Here is a 20053-nt window from a genome sequence, read left to right as displayed (position 1 = left end):
ATGGGGGGGTGGGGGGAGGGGGATAAGGGGTGGGGTTCAGTCGGCCACGCCTGCGCCGTAGGGCCGGGAGGGGGGAGGGCCAGCCGGCGTTGGGAGGCGGGGAAAAGCGACGCAAGCAGCCGCGACGCCATTTGCTGCGGCTGAGCGTGGGCGCAGGCGGATCTCGGAAGAACTCGGTCGCGAGACTCTCCCGCGCACGCGAGCCGGCCTCTCTTGCTTGCTTGGTACCGCGAGGTCCCACGCGTTGCCCCTGGGGCCCCTCGGAGGAGTCGCTGCTCCCGCCACCGCAGCCAACCGCAGGATAGGAGTCGGAAACGCCGGGAGGCTTCCGTCACCGCCATGCCCAAGAATAAAGGTAATGCTGCCTGGACCCCGGGACCACGACTCCACTCCACCCGGTCTCTCCGGCCCTGCCCCCGGCCTCCGGATTGCCCAGGCCGCAGTGACCTTCCTTTCTGCTGTGCCTGAACACGGCTGCACGATACGGACGCGATTTGGGGCTTGGGAGAGAAGCTGGGAAGTTACTCCTGTCTTCCAGTTTGGTCACATTGGGGTGGAGCCGACGCCATTTTTGTAGGGCCTCCTGCGGGAGAATGTGGGCTTTTGCTCCCGATTCGCGCCAGACTGACCGCGGCGCTTTTTGGACCTGTGGGGGAGACCTCCCTGAGGCGGCCAGGGTTTCGCAAATGAGTGCCTTTGGCTTCCTGGGCAAGGAGTTAAGCCCTGAAAGCAGTTCTTAACTTTAAAAGGATAATGCCTGCTTTAGTGACCAGGTACTCATGTATGGGTTTCTTTATGGATAGTTGTTGAGTATTGTTGAGACTACTCCCTCTCCCTTGTAAACAGTGGACGAAACCTTGATGTATATTTACTTATTTAAGGTTCATTTCTAGAGATTTACTCTTCCCCATCCCTTTACGGGGTTTAACTTTTTTTTTTTTTTTTTAACCCCCAGAACACTTGTTCCATATTTATCCAAGTTTTCTATTTTTGTCTCATATCTTGTATAAATGTGTTCGGAGTAAAGACCTTTTAATTTTTTAAGTTCCCTCCATTCTGAGGCTAAACGTCCACAAATTACTCGTCTCGAAGATAAATTTATTTGGAATTTCCAAAATGGAAGGTCTAATATACCTAAAAGCAGAGGAGTCCTAAAGAAATTATCCTTTTTTTTTAGACTTAAGGGGATTTCTATCTTTTAAGTATTTTATAATTTCCCAAGGAAATTGTATCTTTATAAATATTTCTTAAGGTGATCGTGTCAATAGAAACAAGGAAACATTGTATTTCCTTCAGGAGGGGAGCATATTACACAAACCACAAGAAGTTTCCTTTGGTTATTCATCCTTGAGACCCCTTCCCTGACCCAGGCCTACTTCTGTTCTCTTTTCTACTTCACAGCTGGCTCCAGGGATTCTATCCCCTGGGGTACTTGGTTGGGGTTCTTTGCAAGATTTGGTGCAGTTCCCTTAGGGCACTCCACTGTCCTCAGAAATCTAACTTGCAGGTCCTTTTTGCAGCATATTACTGCTAATTATTCTGGGTGAAATGGAGTTCTAAAAAGTCAGTTTTCTTGTAACTTGTCCAATCCTTTATTTCCTTTTAGATGGTAATTGGATCACCTCAGTAAGTATCTTATTCTCACCTTTATTTCTAGTGATGAGATTTCCAATTCCCTCACTAAATTCTAAGCTCTAATGGGCAGTAATAGTATCTGTCTTAATCACATTGAATTGACACTTAGTAGATGCTCAATAAATATTTGTTGGATTAAGTCACCTTCCTTTTGGTTGATTCTAACTCTCAGATGAATAATAGGTTCCCCTTTGGTTCCCAGGGAACAGGACTTCTACATTAAATCACATCTAGTTCACTAGCCTATTTGAAGGTTATATTCCATTACATGGCAGTAAAATAGAGAGGCTAGTGATCGGGGTATGGTTAGTTCTGATAAATTGGCAAGCAGTGGATCATTCTATAAATAATATTTGAAGCATACAAAAAATATAATACAGTGAACACCTGGGAGTCTATTACTCTGAACTTGAAAATTAAAACACAGAATCATTTAAAGCCCTTTGTGTCCCCGTCTCCAGTCCCCTCCTCCTGTCTTCCTCTGTTTTGGGAGGTAGTCACCATTTTGAATTTGTTGTTTATCATTTCAGTACTTGTAAAACCAATCTGTTATGTTAGTGCTTTCCAAGACCCCTGAATTTTATGAGATGAGGTTTACTAATGTAGAATTAAATTCATGTTTATTTTTGTTTCTCTTCATTGGAAAAGCCAGAAGCCTTGTGAATATAATTTTGGTGATGGTTTCACAAAGATATAAATTACCACAAACTGTGTTGAATGACTTTTGCTTTGGACTGATTCTTACCAGCTTATTTCCTCTAGAATCCTCTAGATACTTTTAGCTTATTACCTCAGGAAAAAGGGTATCTTTTGGTCCACTCAAGAAGACTATTTGAGGTAAGGCGCTCCCACACTTTGAGGAAGTTACTACCTTTGCTTTTAAAATTGCCGCTCCTTTAGGAATGTACGGACTACTCTGGACTGATTCAAAGAATTGTCCAACTTGGGTGTATAACTCAGTAAACAAAGCTGGTAGGATCCTTGCCCTAATGGAGCTTTCACTCTGGTTTGAAGATCTGGCATGAATGGCATGGAGCAGAAGATACTTTTTCTAGGAAATCCGTTTTCATGTCCCCTAAGAATGCCTCACATACTGAACTCTAAGGACACTGGGTGGGTCAGGAAATTATAGAGGCCCACCTGACAATAGCACAGAGCATTGTGAGACTTACCCCAAGACGGATAACATGCACTTGGTTCTAGAAGTTATGTGTCTGTCTTTGCAGTGGCCGTGTGCACATTCTTGATCCTGTTTGGGCTGTGAACCTTTTGCTGCTTCCAGGTTCTTCCCATGAGTTCTTTAATATCACTACCACTTACAGCCTTTCTCCCATGTTTTGAAAAAGGCCACCAGTGTGGTTTTAGGTTCTGGAATGGGAACAAAATGCTGGGGAGAGGTACCCTTTTTTTTTTTTTTTTTTACAGTTTACAAACTCAAACATTGCATTTGGTCTTTTTTTTTTTTTTAATTTTATTATATTATGTTAGTCACCATACAATACATCATTAGTTTTTGATGTAGTGATCCACAATCCATTGTTTTCGTATAACACCCAGTGCTCCATGCAGTACGTGCCCTCCTTAATACCCATCACCGGGCTAACCAATCCCCCCTCCCCCCTCCCCTCTAAAACCCTGTTTGTTTCTCAGGTCCATAGTCTCTCATGGTTCATCTCTCCCTCCAATTCCCCCCGCCCATTTTTCCCTTCCTTCTCTTAATGTCCTCCATGTTATTCCTTATGTTCCACAAATAAGTGAAACCATATGATAATTGACTTTCTGTGCTTGACTTATTTCAGAGAGGTACCCTTAATGTGAGGGCCAAGAACAACAACAAAAAAGATTAGGTTTGGGCGCCTGGGTGGCTCAGTTGGTTAAGCGACTGCCTTCGGCTCAGGTCATGATCCTGGAGTCCCGGGATCGAGTCCCGCATCGGGCTCCCTGCTCTGCGGGGAGTCTGCTCCTCCCTCTGACCCTCCCCCCTCTCATGTGCTCTCTCTCTCATTCTCTCTCTCAAATAAATAAATAAAAAATCTTTTTAAAAAAAAAAAGATTAGGTTTGAATCTCTTCACCCCCACACACTGAAATATGTAAAGTGAGTTAATTCTCTGAGCTTCAGTGAACTCCGTGATAAACTGGGGATAAATGACCTATTCATAGGGTGATTGTGACAAGTAAAATGGGTGGCTTAATTGTATAGTGGTTAAGAGTATAGTTAACTGGGGTGGGGTCTTACTGCTCACTTCAAATCCCAGATCTCACTTATGATATAGCCTTGGATAAGTCACTTAACCTTTCAAAGACTATCATCTCCTGGGAAATGAAGACAAAATAGTACCTATCTCATAGGCATAAGCTTGTGAAGGGTGAGTTACTGGGACAGTGAAAAATCTACTTGGATTAAAGCATAAGATAGTGGAAGAGAAATATTAAGAGGTAGATTGGTGTGTTCGTAGGTTGAGAGATACATATATTCTTTAAGGTGATCATGTTGTCACTGACAGAAACAAGGGTATTGATTTAGGACCAGCTTTGTAAAAAATAAAAGTAGAGTTTTGAATAAAATCCAGCTTGAGAGGACAGTAACCCATTCACTGGAGCCATTAGAAATATGAGACCAATGCTTGGTTGAAATAGTGGGCTTAGATGTAAAATTATTAGCATAGAAGTGATAGGTGAGAAAAATTAATTTCCTTAAAGAGTGGGTTAACAGAAAGTGAGAATTTGGAATTAATGAAGCTCCAGAGGAATAGGCATAATTGGGGGGGTGGTGGCTGGTAAAAGTCAAGAATAGTGTGAGTGGCCCTTTAAAAGTCAGAAAAAGAAGAGTTGGGAAATGATCATTAGTGTCATTTAAAGTGTGTAAAACAAGGGGAGGGGGAGAATTACAGTTTTTTAAGGACAGCAGTAGATAGAATTCTAGAATCCTAAATGGTAGAAGGAATGTAGGAATGTAGAGGTATTTGGATCTTCTGTTCTAACTCCTTCATTTTACATAGTCTGTAACTGAGATCCTGAGAGGTTTTTGTGAAAGCCCCTTTCATCCTTTACTTCTCCCTCCCTCTACATTTGGTCATCATTCTCTTGTTTCCATCTCAGAAATATTCCTCCTGTTTTTCTCTTCCTCTTCGTGGCTAGGCTAGGCCTGCTTCATGGTACAGTTTTTGTTGAAGTTTTGTTTTTTTTTTGATAGTATATTTACCATTCAAATTTCAAAAGTATGAAAAGTGAAATCTCTTTCCTAAACATGTCCCATTGTAAACCAGTTCTCCTCACAGGCAGTCATTGTTAACTTTTTTTGTATATGCCTTTCCCAGAGGTATTTTATGTATATACAAGCAAATATGAGTATGCAGCTTGCTTGCTTTGTTTTGAAAACAAATGTCTTCCATCCAAGTACTAACCAGGCCCGACCCTGCTCCCGCAGTCTGGATTTTGCTGATTGCATCCTATTTGCACCTTGCTTTTTATTGTTTTTTTTCCTACATCCCACTGTTTGTTTATTATTATTAACATATAATGTATTATTTGTTTCAGGGGTACAGGTCTGTGATTTATCAGTCTTACACAGCACCCAGCACTCACCACAACACATACCCTCCCCAGTGTCCATCACCCAGCCACCCCATCCCCCCCACCCCCCTCCGCTCCAGCAACGCTGTTTGTTTCCTGAGATTAAGAGTCTCTTATGGTTTGTCTCTCTCGTCTTATTTTATTTTTTTCTTCTCTTCCCCTATGATCCTTTGCCTTGTTTCTCAAATTCCACATATCAATGAGATCATATAATTGTCTTTCTCCGATTGACTTATTTTGCTTAGCATAATACCCTCTAGTTCCATCCACATCATTGCAAATGGCAATATTTCATTTTTTGATGGCTGCATAATATTCCATTGTGTATATATACCACATCTTTATCCATTCATCTGTTGCTGGACATCTGGGCTCTTTCATAGTTTGGCTATTGTGCACATCGCTGCTATAAACATTGGGGTGCATTTGCCCCTTCGGATCACTGTATTTTTATCTTTGGGGTAAATACCCAGTAGTGCAATTGCTGGGTCGTAGGGTAGCTGCTTTTTATTGTTTTTTATTGGACTTTGTTATTTATTTTTTTTTAAGATTTTATTAATTTATTTGAAGAGAGTGCACATGAGGGGGGCTGGGGGGGCCCCACGTGGGGCTCTATCCCAGGACCTGGAGATCATGAACTGAGCCCAAAGCATACTGACTGAGCCACCCAGGTGCCCATGGACTTTGTTTTTTTAGATTAGTTACATTTGTAGGGAAATGAGCAGAAACTAAAATTATATTACCCCAGCATGTTGTTAACATCTTACATGAGCCATAGATACATTGTTACTAACAAGTCCATAGGTTACATTAAGGTTCATTCTTTATGTTGTACATTGTGTGGGTTTTGACAAATGTATGATGACATGTATCCACCATTACAGTATCATACAGAATAGTAATTTAACTGCCCTGAAAATCCTCTGTGTTCCACATATTCATCTGCCCTCTCCTCCCCAACTCATGGCAACTACTGATTTTTTTTTTTTTTTTTACTGTGTCTATAGTTTTGCCTTTTCCAGAATGTATGGTTGGAATCATACTATTCAGCCTTTATGGGTTCCTTCTTTCCCTTAACAGTTTGCATTTAAGGTTCTTTCATGTCTTTCGGGAACTCGATAGCTCATTTCTTTTTATTGCTCCATTGTGTCGATGAACCACAGTTTGTTTATTCACCTACTGAAGGACATCTTGGTTGTTTCCAAGTTCAGGAATTAGTGCCTTGTGTTTTTAACTTCAAATACTTTGCTCAGTGAATCTTTCCTACAGGTATAAGATAAAACTCTCACAGCAGCCAGAGTTGTTTTCCCTCCACCACAAAATCAATGTATCCTATTCCAGGAGCTATAACTTTACCCCCAGCCCCCACCCCAAGTCATCCTACTTGATTGAACTCAGACTTTTCATGGGGAGGTCCGGTAAAAGAGGGAGCTTATTTATTTAGAAATTTATGGGTAACCCGTTATATCTCCCACCCTGGCCCTTGTGGGTCGCTGTAGGAGGGGTTCACTGAGAAATGTGCTCAACCAAGTGGTCATTATGGTCCAGGAACTTTGGTCATTGAATGCAGATGTTCTCAGGGATCTATATAATTTTATGTAATACCTTCTTTTGGTTTATTTGTATTTTATGTCAGAAATAACCCAAAAGGAATTTCTAAGAAGGGTAGGGGAGTGATGTGTTTGATATGTTTGGAAATTTTAAATTTAATATGATTGGGTGACCACATTAGGTGAATTTTTAAATTTAAATGATTTTTTAAAGGCATGTTGTGAGTCATTTATTTCTTTAATACTATTGTACAGATAACGTCTTTTTCTTTCTTTAAAACCATCAGGTAAAGGAGGTAAAAATAGACGCAGAGGTAAGAATGAGAATGAATCTGAAAAAAGAGAGCTGGTGTTCAAAGAAGACGGACAAGGTAAGCATTTCTGTGAGGGTTTTTTTTTAGTAACAGTTTTCTTTTTTTTAATATGGAATTTCAATGTCTAAACATGAAAGATAGAACTATTCATAACCCTGAGCAATGACATCCTGTGCCCCTCTTTGCCCTTCTCTGTTCCTCAGCCCTCCACACCTCTCTAGAGCGCCTCTAATCATTCCCTGGTATCCTGTGTGCAATGAGGATTGGAGGCATTTCTGTAAATGTCTGGGTTTCATTGTTTTGTGCATGAACACTCATAATTAAGAATGAATTGTACGGTTCAGAGGGAATTAAGCCTCAAAAGCTGAGGTTAACAATTGGCATGATTTAGTAGACCTTTTTTGATAGTAAATGGTGCTTCGTAGTATTTTTATTAGACCATGGATTTTTGAGGGATGAATTAGAGGCCTTTCCCTCACTTCTCAATGCCATTAGCATATAATTTCAGGACATAGAATACAGTGAAACTGAACAATTGACTTTTCCAAACTAAGATGCATAACACTAGTTTCCCATATTTTTGAGCAATTTCAAACCTTTGGGAAAGTCGCAGTATTAATACAATGAATTCCCTTAAACCCTTCGTGTGTGTGTGTGTGTGTGTGTGTGTGTGTGTGTGTGTGTGTGTTTCTTGAACCATTTTAAAGCTTGCAGGTTGCAGACATGATACTTTTACCTTACGTGCTGCATTATGTTTCTTAAGGATATTCTCTTACATAATCACAATAGAATTAAATCACGCTCAGATAATTTAACATGAATATATTATATATCTAGTATATAATCTGTTTTTGAAGTTTCCAGTTATCCCAATAATTTCCGGCATATTTTAATGAAGAACTTTTTTTGATTGTCTTTTTATAGAACTTTGGTGGATTTTGTTCATGGCCGTGTTTATATAAGCCACTAAAAATGAAGAGTGTTTTGTGACTAAAAGACCTTTTTGTTTCTTAGCCTTAATCAGGCTTGCCTCCATTAGCAGTTGACTTCGTTATGACCACCACTTTTTTCGTATTTTTTCCTCACTTTTTTTTTTTTTTAAGATTTTATTTATTTATTTGACAGAGAGAGAGACAGTGAGAGAGGGAACACAAGCAGGGGGAGTGGAAGAAGCTGCCTTTGAATTGGCCCACCATGTTGCGGCTCTAGGTTCAGTATATTCTGAGCAAGTCACTTCAGCATGTTAACCCCACAATTGAGCCTTTCAAAGTTAGGTCTCAGTATACTTAAAATCAGCGGATATTCCCTTTGGGGGTCAGTCTTATGTACAACTTGAGTAAGCTTAAGGTTCTGAAGCAACACCCGCCTCCGCCCCAGGTCTTCTGTCATTTAATGACAAGAGCAGAACAGACAGGCCCATGTGCAAGCTAATGCTCATCATCTCAGTTTTTCAAATGGCAGTAAAACCAGGTGGCTTCCTGGGTTTCCTTTTGGAAGGATTTTGATTAAAAGTTTGGCATTTTGCCTGAGAACATCTTTCTGGCTTTACAAAAACTTTAGAATAATGACTTCTAATATAACAAAGACGTTACTGGGGCACCTGGGTGGCTCAGTCAGTTAAGTGCCTGCCTTCAGCTCAGGTCATGATTCCAAGGTCCTGAGATCGAGCCCCACATCGGGCTCCCTGCTCACCTGGAAGCCTGCTTCTCTCTCTCCCTCTGACCCTCCCCCCACTCATGCTCTCTCTCTCTCTCTCATGCTCATTCTGTCTCTCTCTCAAAATCTTTTTTGAAAAAATAACAAAGACGTTACTAACATTAAGCTACTTGTATTTGCCAGATGTACCAAAAATTGTGTTGAGATTAGCCTCTAAAGGATCTGAGGGAAAGGAGATTCAAGTTTGGGAGACGTTCCAAATGTGAGAGATTGATGAGGTGTAATGTACGTTTACAGACATGCTGCCTTGGTCTCCAAAAATAAAGCATACAGTTATGAAGATAGTAGTCCTTCTGCTTATTCAAAATGAATAGATAATTAAAGCATTTCTTTTTTTTTTTTTTAAAGATTTTATTTATTTATTTGACAGAGAGAGAGAGACAGCTAGAGAGGGAACACAAGCAGGGGGAGTGGGAGAGGGAGAAGCAGGCTCCTGGCCGAGCAGGGAGCCTGATGCAGGGAGCCTGATGCAGGGCTTGATCCCAGGACCCTGGGATCATGACCTGAGCCGAAGGCAGACGCTTACCTACTGAGCCACCCAGGTGCCCCGATAATTAAAGCATTTCTGATAGCAGAGATAGCTTGTTATAGAAATGACATTATGGAGTCTAGATTATGGCTCTGCCATTAACTAGCTTAGTGTTTATTAATCCCTAGGATTTATTTTACTACACATATTTATTCCTAACCAATATACCTATGTGTTCTAGTCTGTTTTGTTTTGTTTTAGATTTATTTATTTATCTTAGGGCGGAGGGAGAGGGAGAGAGAGTCTGAAGCAGACTCTGTGCTGAGCATGGAGCCCTATGTAGGGCTTGATCCCAGAATCCTGAGATCATGACCTGAGCCAAAACTAAGAGTTGGACTGTGCCACCCAGGCGCCACTGTTCTAGTCCGTTTTGTGCAGACTTTGAAGTTGATGTTATGAAAAGTTGAACACTTTTCCTGTACACTTTTGTTTTCCCTCCCCCAGAGTATGCTCAAGTAATCAAAATGTTGGGAAATGGACGATTAGAAGCGATGTGTTTTGATGGTGTAAAGAGGTTATGTCACATCAGAGGGAAATTGAGAAAAAAGGTAGGTGTGGAAATTTGTTTTACTTTAAAATTGTGAGTAAGGGGAAAATGGCTCTATAGTTTTTATGGGTCAAGGACCTCATTTTTGGAAGTTCCCCAAAGATTTCAGTAGAACAGTGATTTACCTATAATAAAACAGCCAACTCCTTGATGGTAGTTTTATATGGATTATATTTAAAGACACATTTGCATCACCTATGTTTTTTCTGCTCAAAATGTTTAACCTGAATCTAATCATGAAGAAACTATCAACAAATCCAAATTGAGGGAGACCTGCAAAACAAATGGCCTGGCTCTTAATACAATGTTAATGACCTTAAAGGGGGAGGGGGGGAACTATTCCAGTTGAATGGAGATGAAAGAAACCTAATGGTTAAATGGGGTAGGTGGCCCATGTTTGGATTCTGGTTTGAGGGTGGGGGCAATAGTTGTAAAGAGTGTTAAGAAAAGAAAATTTGAATATGAATTACATTAAGTATTATGGTGATAATAAATTTCCTGAATGGGCTGCCTTGAAAAGGAATGATTAATTTCCTATTATAGTGGGTGTTGAGGCAGATATATTAATTGGGTAAAAGTCCCTCCAACTCTGATTTTTATATGGGTATTTTTTAATCCCATTACCAAGTATAGGTACTTCACCCACAGTTGGGTGAATAGTATTTTATGGAAAGACTGACTCAATGTTGCTTTGATTCTTTATTTTTAAATATGACATGCAGTGACTTTTCTTTCATAGGTTTGGATAAATACTTCAGACATTATATTGGTTGGTCTCCGAGACTACCAGGTAAAAATATATGTATATATATATATATTTTTTTTTTCCTCATTGTTCACTTGGTTGAATTTTGTGAGCCATTAATGCTTAGAACTTCCGTCATGACTGTATTTGACCAGTTTCACCCCAGCATGCTGCTCACCACTGTGTCAACAAACATTTCATAAGGGCCAGTTACGTTTTTTAGGTATTGTGCTAGGTACCCTAGGCATCGTGGTTCCCAAATGGCCATTCTGTGGAGTCTACATTTTCATGTGGAAAAAATAACAGGCAATGTGAATTTTTCATAAAGCTAAATGGTCTTTTTTTTCCTTTTTTGATATTTAAAAAGTTCCCTTTTTTGGAATGAGTGATGTTATATAGTGGTGGTTTTGTTCATGTTCTTATTTGTTAAAATAAAAATTTAATCTTATGTTGGGCCTCCCATGGCAATTTTTCTTTTCTTTTTAATTTATACATGTTGAAATCAAAATCTGGAAACTGTTACTGTAGTGGATACACCTGAATGACTCAAGCTCCCATCCCAGAAAGTGTTTATGGCCTGGTAGTGAAAAAAATAAGACAGGCACACAAGTAATTACAGTACAAACCATGATAGAAGTATGTGCTCTAAATTTGAATGAGCACTTAAAGGAAAAAATGGTACTTCCCCTTCATGATCTCAACCTGGAGACTACTCATTGTGGGTCTCTGTAGTCCGTTTGGTTTCTACCTATTGGAACTCATCACCATATATTTAATCACATCGTGAGTGATGTTTCTATAACCTTGATCCTACTTTGATTTTTTAAGATATATATTCCAGAATAAAGAACTAAAATTTTCATTTTAAATTAGTGGTTCTCAACCATGAGTGAATTTTTTCCTCCAGGGACCATTTGGCGGTGTCTGGAGACATTTCTGGTTGTCACAACTGGGGGAGGCAGTGTTGATGGCATATAATGGATAGTGCCCAGGGGTGATGCCAAATATCCTACATTGCACAGGACAGTCCCTACAACAAAGAATTACCCAGCCCAAAATGTGAACAATGCAAAAAAGCCTGCTTTAATTAATACCATTTTGGGTTGCCTGGGTGGCTCAGTTAAGCATCCGACTCTTGATTTCAGCTCAGGTCATGATCTCAGGGTCATGAGATCAAGCCCTGCATTGGGCTCCTTGCTGGGTGTGGAGCTTGGTTAAGATTCTCAGGCGCCTGGGTGGCTCAAGATGGTTAAGCGTCTGCCTTCGGCTCAGGTCATGATCCCAGGGTCCTGGGATCGAGTCCTGCATCGGGCTCTCTGCTCCTTGGGAGCCTGCTTTTCCCTCTGCCTCTCTCTCTCTCTCTGTCTCTCATGAATAAATAAATAAAATCTTTAAAAAAAAAGATACTCTCCTTCTGTGTCCGTCCTGCCCTGCCCCCCAACCTTCAACAAGGGTGCACTCTCTCTCTAACAAAACAAACAAAATACCATTCTGATGTCCAATTTCTTCTTTTGATCTTAAAAATAGCCCCAGAAGTAGGAAGAATAATTAGTTCTCTGTTTGACAGATAAGGAAACCAAGGTTTGAAAACATGTACCATTCTTTTTTTTCTTTTTTTTTTTTTAAAGATTTGATTTATTTATTTGACAGAGACACAGCGAGAGACGGAACACAGCATGGGGAGTGGGAGAGGGAGAAGCAGGCTTCCCGCTGAGCAGGGAGCCTGATGCGGGGGTCAATCCCAGGACCCTGGGACCATGACCTGAGCCGAAGGCAGATGCCAAACGACTGAGCCACCCAGGGGCTCCGAAAACATGTACCATTCTGACTATAAAATGACAGCCAAGACCAACTTTCTGATTCTTAAATCTCCCACAAACCACCTTCTCTACCCTTGCCACTTAAAGGGTGATCCAGGGACCAGTGGCATCACTGGCTTTTGGGAACTTGTCAGAAATGCAGGTTTTTGGACCCCACCCCAGACCTCCTCAATTGGAATACGCATTTTAACAATTAACCTTTGAGCTTCTATAAACATTACAGTTCAAGAAGTACTGGTTTGAATCACACTGCCTTTGCATCACTGATCCTCTTTGTAGCCATTAGGACCTGCTTTTAGGTCCAAAGAACTTTTTGAAGTTGAAACAATCAACTTCAACACTTTTCTTTCCTTAACTGAGTTGGATTCTTTTCAAATGGGAAAGTATGAACATTCTATGGCAGTAATTTTCAGTGGGACATTTGCCTCAGAAACACTTAAAAGAGCTTTTAAAAATAGAGATTCATGAGCTTCACTCCATCTCTACTAATCTATCTTCAGGAAATATAAAGGCTCCACTGGAGATTCCAGTCAGTTCATATTCTAAGAACCACTGATTCATGGAAAAGTATATTAATTTCCTTAGGTGATTACACAGTCTCAATTTTTTAGACTGTTTAATCATCCTGTAAATTATGGTCCCAGGGAATTTTTGTATTTCCAAAGACTTCTAGAGTGCCTGGGTGGCTCAGTCGTTAAGCGTCTGCCTTGGGCTCAGGTCACGATCCCAGGGTCCTGGGATCAAGCCCCACGTCGGGCTCCCTGCTCGGCAAGAAGCCTGCTTCTCCCTTCCACTCCCCCTGCTTGTGTTCCCTCTCTCACTGTGTCTCTCTCTGTCAAATAAATAAAAATCTTAAAAAAAAAAAAGACTTCTAATCAAAGGATAATAGTAAATAACTTGAAAAGATTGGGTTTGTACAGTTCTGCTCTTTTTAAAGTGAGATCTGTAAATATCTTCCTTAAGCTTGTTGATCGTCATTCATTTATGCATGTAAGCAGCTTCATACTATATAATGCTGAGGATGTTTTTTAGAGGGTAGGAGAAAACTTTATTTTTTAAAAGTTTTGTTTGTTTTGATACTTTTTTTTTTTTAAGCTTTTATTTGAGAGTGAGCACAAGCAGGGTGAGAGGCAGAAGGGGAGGGAGAGGAGCAAGCAGACTCCCTGCTGAGCAGGGAGCCTGATGCAGGGGCCCCATCCCAGAACCCCGAGATCATGACCCAAGCTGAAGTCAGATGCTTAACCGACTGAGCCACCCAGGTGCCCATAATACTTATTTTTTTAACTTTAATTCTGGTATAATTAACAATATAGTCATTCAACATTATGGAAATTATAGTGTATATGGAACGTCACCCAGTGCTCATGACAACAAGTGCACTGGGTAGGAGAAAACTTTAAAATGTGAGAAAAGATTGTAACGACAGTTTTTAATTTATCCAGTTTGAAAATAATTTGGGAAAATAATAATATTTTGGCATAATCGGTTCTAAAAGTTAATTGTCTTTTTCAGGATAATAAAGCCGATGTAATTTTAAAATACAATGCAGATGAAGCTAGGAGTCTGAAGGCATATGGCGAGCTTCCAGAGCATGGTAATGTCTGAGTTATTTTATTGACCTGTCATACGGTGTTAGTACTTGGTGTTACTTAGGTGAAGGAATTTTGGTAGAATTTTGCATATTTACTTTTGTGCTTACATGGTTCATTTTAAGTATGCCTGCTTATACTTCATAATACTGGATACCTTAAGAAAAAAGTAACTGGGATTCTGTCCTTAATAAATACACTTTCTGGTGTGGAGTTACACTTTATAAACTCTGAACTTCTGCCCAATACCAATCAGGAATACTTTTGTTACAGTATTTATTTCACAGTAACTTTCTCAAGAGATTGTCATTGTTCATCTACTTTAAATGTAAAGCAAGGATAGTGGTTACTGTTGATTTTTATAAAGTTTTCAGTTCTTATCCTAGTATCATAAGATCCCATAGGATTTTTTAAAACCAACATTCTTTGTTTCTGTTACCAATACAAAAGTAAATGTCCTTTACATACTACTTTGTAAGCCTACCTTTTTCATTTGATGTTTTTGTTTTGTAGTGTTTTTTGTTTGTTTTGGCTCTCTTGCATATTATTATGAAAACAATACTTAAGCATGAAAATCCTACTGAAATTATTTCCATGACATTTTCAATCTAGGAAATGCTAGTATATTGGGGAATAGGACCAGCACCTCCCAGTTCATTTTCATTGCTTAGGGGGTAATCATGATTTGACTAAAGTTTCTGATTGGATGAGTGTCTGGTGATTGGTAAGTTGTTAGCATGTGCTCTAACCATTTTTTTAGGCATAGCTGGAAGTTGTAATAGTTTCAGAATTTGTGTAACTGGAGCCTGCATTACTAAAAATATCTTTGTGAAATAAATAGTTGGGACTACATTAACCTAAAAAGCTTTTGCACAGTGAAAGAAACCAACAAAACAAAGTGGCAACCTATTGAATAGGAGAAGATACTTGCAAATGATGTATCTAATAAATGGTTTATATCCAAAATATGTAAAGAACTCCTACAACTTGGGGCACCTGGGTGGCTCAGTTGATTAAGCATCTGCCTTAGGCTCAGATCATTATCCCAGGGTCCTGGGATCGAACCCCACATCAGGCTCCCTGCTCAGCAGGGGAGTCTGCCTCTCCCTCTGCCCCTCCCCCTGCTCGTGTGTGCGCTCTCTCTCTCTCAAAAAAATTAATCTTTATTTTTTATTTTTTAAAAGATTTTATTTGAGAGCAAAAGTTGAGAGATCATAGAGGGGAGATCACTGACTGAGCCACCCAGATGCCCCAAATAAAATCTTCAAAAAAAAAAAAAAACTCCTACAACCGAATGCCTAAAAATCCTCCCAAATAATCCAATTAAAAATGGGCAGAGGACCTGAATAGACATTTTACACAGAAGACGTAGAAAGGCCAATAGGCCTGTGAAAAGAGCTTAGCATCACTAATCATCAGGGAAATGCAAATCAAAACCATCCCCTCACCCCAGTCAGAATATCTAGTATCAAAAAGACAAGAAATAACAAGGGTTGGTGAAGATGGGGAGAAAAAGGAACCCTCGTGCGCCGTTGGTGGGAATGAAAACTGGTGCAGCTACTGTGGAAAACAGTATGGAGGTTCCTCAAAAAGTTAAACATAAAAATACCATTCAATTCAGTGATTCCACTACTGGATATTTACCCACAGAAAACGAAAGCACTTATTTGGAAAAATGTATGTACCCTTGTGTTTTATTGCAGCATTTTTTACAATAGCCAAGATACGGAAGCAAATCAAGTGTCCACTGATAGATAAATGGATAAAGAACATATGATTGACACACACATACACTGGAGTATTAGACATAAAAGCAAATGAAATCTTGCCATTTGTAATAACATGGTTGGACCTTGAGGGTATTATGCCAGGTGAAATAAATCAGAGAGACAAATACCATATGATTGCAGTTAGACATGTGGAATCTAAAAAAACAAAAAAATGAACAAACAACAAGAGAGAAATAGACTCATAGAGAAGATAAACCAGTGGTTGCTGGAGGGTTGGGGGGGTAGGTGAAATAGGTGAAGGGGATTAAGAGTTACAAACTACCAGTTCTAAAATAAGTCATGGGGATGAAAAGTGCAGCATGGGGAATATAGTCAATAATATTGTAATAACTTTGGTGACAGATGGTAACTATGCTTATTCTGGTGAACATATTGTAGTGTATATAATTGTCAAATCAACTATGTTGTGCGCTTGAAATTAATATATATGTCAACTATACTTGAATTGATATGTTTGACTCAAGTCTTTTTATACTTCAACATTTAATATCAGACCACTTTTAGTGCACAGTTACTCATTTTAATATCATCTTGGTTATATGAGTGTGTTTGTTATTGTTTCTTTAGCTAAAATCAATGAAACTGATACATTTGGTCCTGGAGATGATGATGAAATTCAGTTTGATGACATTGGTGATGATGATGAAGACATCGATGATGTGAGTAGATGTATCTTGCATTTTCCAACTTTTGTTTCTGAATTATCCACAGAGAAACCAGCCTTTTCTCCTATCTTCCTTTAAACTAAAAATGTTGAATACTTAAATTAGGGTATATTTCAAGACTTGTCCATGAATTAAAATACTCAGTATAATATAGAAGACAACTAGTCAAACTGTTAAACTTTGAGAATTCTTAAAATCTTTTCAACATTTCGGGCTCCTGGGTGGCTCAGTCGTTAAGCATCTGCCTTCGGCTCGGGTCATGATCCCAGAGTCCTGGAATCGAGTCCCACATCAGGCTCCCTGTTTGGCAGGAAGCCTGCTTCTCCCTCTCCCACTCCCCCTGCTTGCGTTCCTGCTCTCGCTATCTCTCTCTCTGTCAAATAAATAAATAAAATCTTAAAAAAAAAATCTTTTCAACATTTCTTCCAGAAAAGATGAGTATTTGCTTTGGCGAAATGAATGCTAGGCATTGGAATCATAACTTGTTTAAAAGCATCTAAAGAGATAGCTCTTTCTGAATTTAGCAGACAGTTGTAAGAAATAGAAGGTCTTCTCAAAGAGACGTGCCTTAATTGAAATACTAGTATGTTAAGAGAAGAATCTTGTTTGAACAGCTTGATATGAAGCATTGGAATTACAACATTTTTTTAGAAGATTTTATTTAGTTGTTTTAGAGAGAGCACGTGGGAGGTGGGCAGAGGGAGAGAGAGAATCCCGAGCAGACTCTGCCCTGATCATGGAGCCCAACGCAGGGCTCTATCCCACAACCCTGAGATCATCACCTGAGCCAAAACCAAGAGTCAAACGCTTGACCAGCTGAGCCACCCACACACCCCAAAAGGTCTCAAATTTAACAAGGCTTTTAACATATGTTGTAATTCCAGGGGCGCCTCTCTCCCTTTCCCTCTGCCCCTCCCCCACATGTGATCTCTCTTTCTAAAATAAATAAATAAATAAATCTTTAAAAAGTTGAGACCTTCTGCCAATTACTTAATGCCAATCTGTTGGATATGCACTGTTGCCAAACTCTTGGTTTGGAGTTGGTGTGTTTTAGGAAAATGTATTATTTTTCTGAAAGGTAAAGCAGTGATGCTCACAAGAACAAATGCCCTTTTGCTGTTAACAGTATTTAAATGAAATTCATACTTAGTTTCTGGCAATATAAATAATTGTAGTAGTATTATAAGTTATTCTTAACTCCAGTGTGGGCTCTTTTTCAACTCCTTAAAATAAAAATGTAGTTGAGAACCCACCTGTGTATATAAATCTAAAAATAATTATGCTAATGTTTGGTTTGATTCGAAGATGAAATTTTAGTGTACCTGGGGCAGTATTTCCTAAGACTGTGCAACACAATTACCAGAGCCTTTCAAAAATACTAAGGCTGATCTTCGGGAAGTCTGAGTTGGGCATCAGAAGTGATACCCACTACCAGGATTCTATAATTAATATTTTTATACCTGATTTATCATATATCTTAACTATATCTTTATTCATCCATCAATCCATCTTATATTTTGATGCATCTTCAGACCATTTAGAATACTCAGGGTGAATTAAGGATTTGAGTATATATCCTCCATGTGTATATGCGTTTATGAATTTTTACATAAATACATCATTCTTTTTTTAATGTACCTCCCTTTAGAGATCCTGAGCCACAGAATTCTTGTGACTGAATTGTTAATGATACTTTGACAGTAGATTTATTGATTATATTGTGACCAGAACCTGACATGGAATTGTGTTGTAAATTAAGGGGCAATCCAAACATTTTTAGAGCTGGGGTAGAAGGTCTCTTTTGGAAATTAAGAACCTAATCAGAGAACACTTTTGAATGTGAATTTGAATTTGAATACACTGAGGTGTATTCATTTAGGAAAATGTATTACATTTTCCTAATTGAGGATCTAGACAGGATTAAGATTTTCTAAGAAAAAAACTTCTGAATCTGTGCCAGTGATGCCTTGGAACTGGACCCAGTAAGCTGGCAGGGAAAGAGATGGTAAAAGATGGTGGCTACTAAAGGAATTTGAGTTATCTTGAACGTTTTGCCAGGGTTGCCTTGTTACCACCTGAGAACCCTACTTTTCCAAGACATTTCTCCAGATGGTTTATAGGTATGCTAGCCTTTTTTCCTGTACCCAGGTTGAGAGGAGAATTTGGTTACTGTCAGACTTGCCCCTTTCTCAGATAATACTCCTGTGTCTGCTCCCACCCCAGAATAAAAAAATCTTTCATCACTAACACAAAAGGGAGGAGACACTAAAGTTTATTAAGAATATTTTGCATAGCATGACATGGTTGTAAAGATTTACTGGCAACAAACTGTAATTGAGAAAAACCCTGTGTGTAGAATTTCCTCTTCAAAGATAGCTTTAGGGTGTGCAAGCCTCCCTTATGTGGTAGACTGCTGGAATATAAGAATTCTTTCATTTGATCTGATGTTCTTTTCCCTTCCAGATCTAAATTGAATTCAACATTTTACATTCCAGTTTCTCTGAGGATTGTTCCAACAATTTGGATTTTGGCTGTGACCTGTTAAAGAAGATTAAAATTTCATTAGCATGAGTGCAATTTGCTAAAGCAGACTGATTTGTTTCTAAGGTATTTCTTTAAAAACTGGTAATGCTGAATTCTCTTAAGTGAAAAGTTAAACCCCCTTTGTTCTTTTGATGTATTGGAGCTTATGGGTAAAAGACCACATCTACTATTTTTAAAAAGAGGGGAGAAATGCATTACTGCCTTTCCTACTTTGACCCCTTCCCATAAGTAAATGAATGTTCTGAATTAACCATTTGCCCTACACTCATTATGGATTATGATTAAGCCCTAACTTTGACTAGCCTGTTGACTGTATATTCCAGTTACTTTGATGTTCCCTTGAGATTTTGATACAGTTTAAAGGAGGCAGAACTCTGCATTTGAAGTAAAAATGATTAGGTCTGTTTTTCATATTTAAGTAGCATGTGGCTATTTTTGTACTAATTTTGATATCATGTACATTCTTTTCATGATCTTATTTTGCCACTATAAATGTATCAGCAAAAAAGCATTTCCAAAATGCAGGTTTTACAACCTGGGTTTTAATAGCAATTTTTAATTTGTAAGGTTAGTAGTTACAGGAATTGAACAGTAGGTGGCACCCAGTCATCTTAACATTGAAACGTTGCTGTAGTTGGCAGTTTTTTTCCTTACTATGCATAGGAAATTTCCCAAACAAGAAAAGATTGTTTTGATCATATGCATGTATGTAGAATATTTTTAAAGAACAAAAATATTGTTAAAAGTGTCAATTTTATTTCAGAAGTCATATACCTATAAGCTACAATTTTGAGTGCTTTATAAACACCTGAATTATGTATAAATGAAAATTTAATTTCCTAACAACTGTACAAATTAAGCCTTTTTCAAACTATCCCTAAGCTGGGAAAAGAGGAGGGGAATAACAATTTACTGAAAAGATGGTTTCTCATTTTAAATGGGAGAGCTACAGCTGAGAAGTATAATAAAGACAATGTCATCTGCAGAGTATATTATACCCTTACTTTGTGTTTAGGATGTATTTTATTGTGTGTA

General features: G+C 38.9%; 1 protein-coding gene across 1 annotated transcript; it reads left to right on the top strand.

The window, feature by feature from the left end:
- Positions 1–76: 76 nt before the first annotated feature.
- Positions 77–19475, top strand: EIF1AX (eukaryotic translation initiation factor 1A X-linked). Its single transcript, XM_032389622.1, has 7 exons — positions 77–355; positions 7047–7130; positions 9763–9866; positions 10605–10655; positions 13943–14024; positions 16377–16468; positions 18938–19475. The coding sequence occupies exons 1-7, from the start codon at positions 340–342 to the stop codon at positions 18941–18943; spliced, it is 435 nt and encodes a 144-aa protein (XP_032245513.1). The 5' UTR covers positions 77–339; the 3' UTR covers positions 18944–19475.
- Positions 19476–20053: the final 578 nt, after the last annotated feature.

Source organism: Phoca vitulina, unplaced genomic scaffold (assembly GCF_004348235.1).
Source record: "Phoca vitulina isolate PV1807 unplaced genomic scaffold, GSC_HSeal_1.0 scaffold55, whole genome shotgun sequence".
Lineage (NCBI taxonomy): Eukaryota > Metazoa > Chordata > Mammalia > Carnivora > Phocidae > Phoca > Phoca vitulina.
The sequence above is the reverse complement of the archived record's forward strand: the minus strand, read 5'-3'. Positions and strand labels throughout refer to the sequence as shown.

Excerpts from the sequence above, each read along its gene's own strand:
- EIF1AX (XM_032389622.1), top strand. Across the intron at positions 9,867-10,604 it reads GAGGGAAATTGAGAAAAAAG|GTTTGGATAAATACTTCAGA; the intron begins GTAGGTGTGGAA and ends TTTCTTTCATAG. Across the intron at positions 10,656-13,942 it reads TTGGTCTCCGAGACTACCAG|GATAATAAAGCCGATGTAAT; the intron begins GTAAAAATATAT and ends TGTCTTTTTCAG.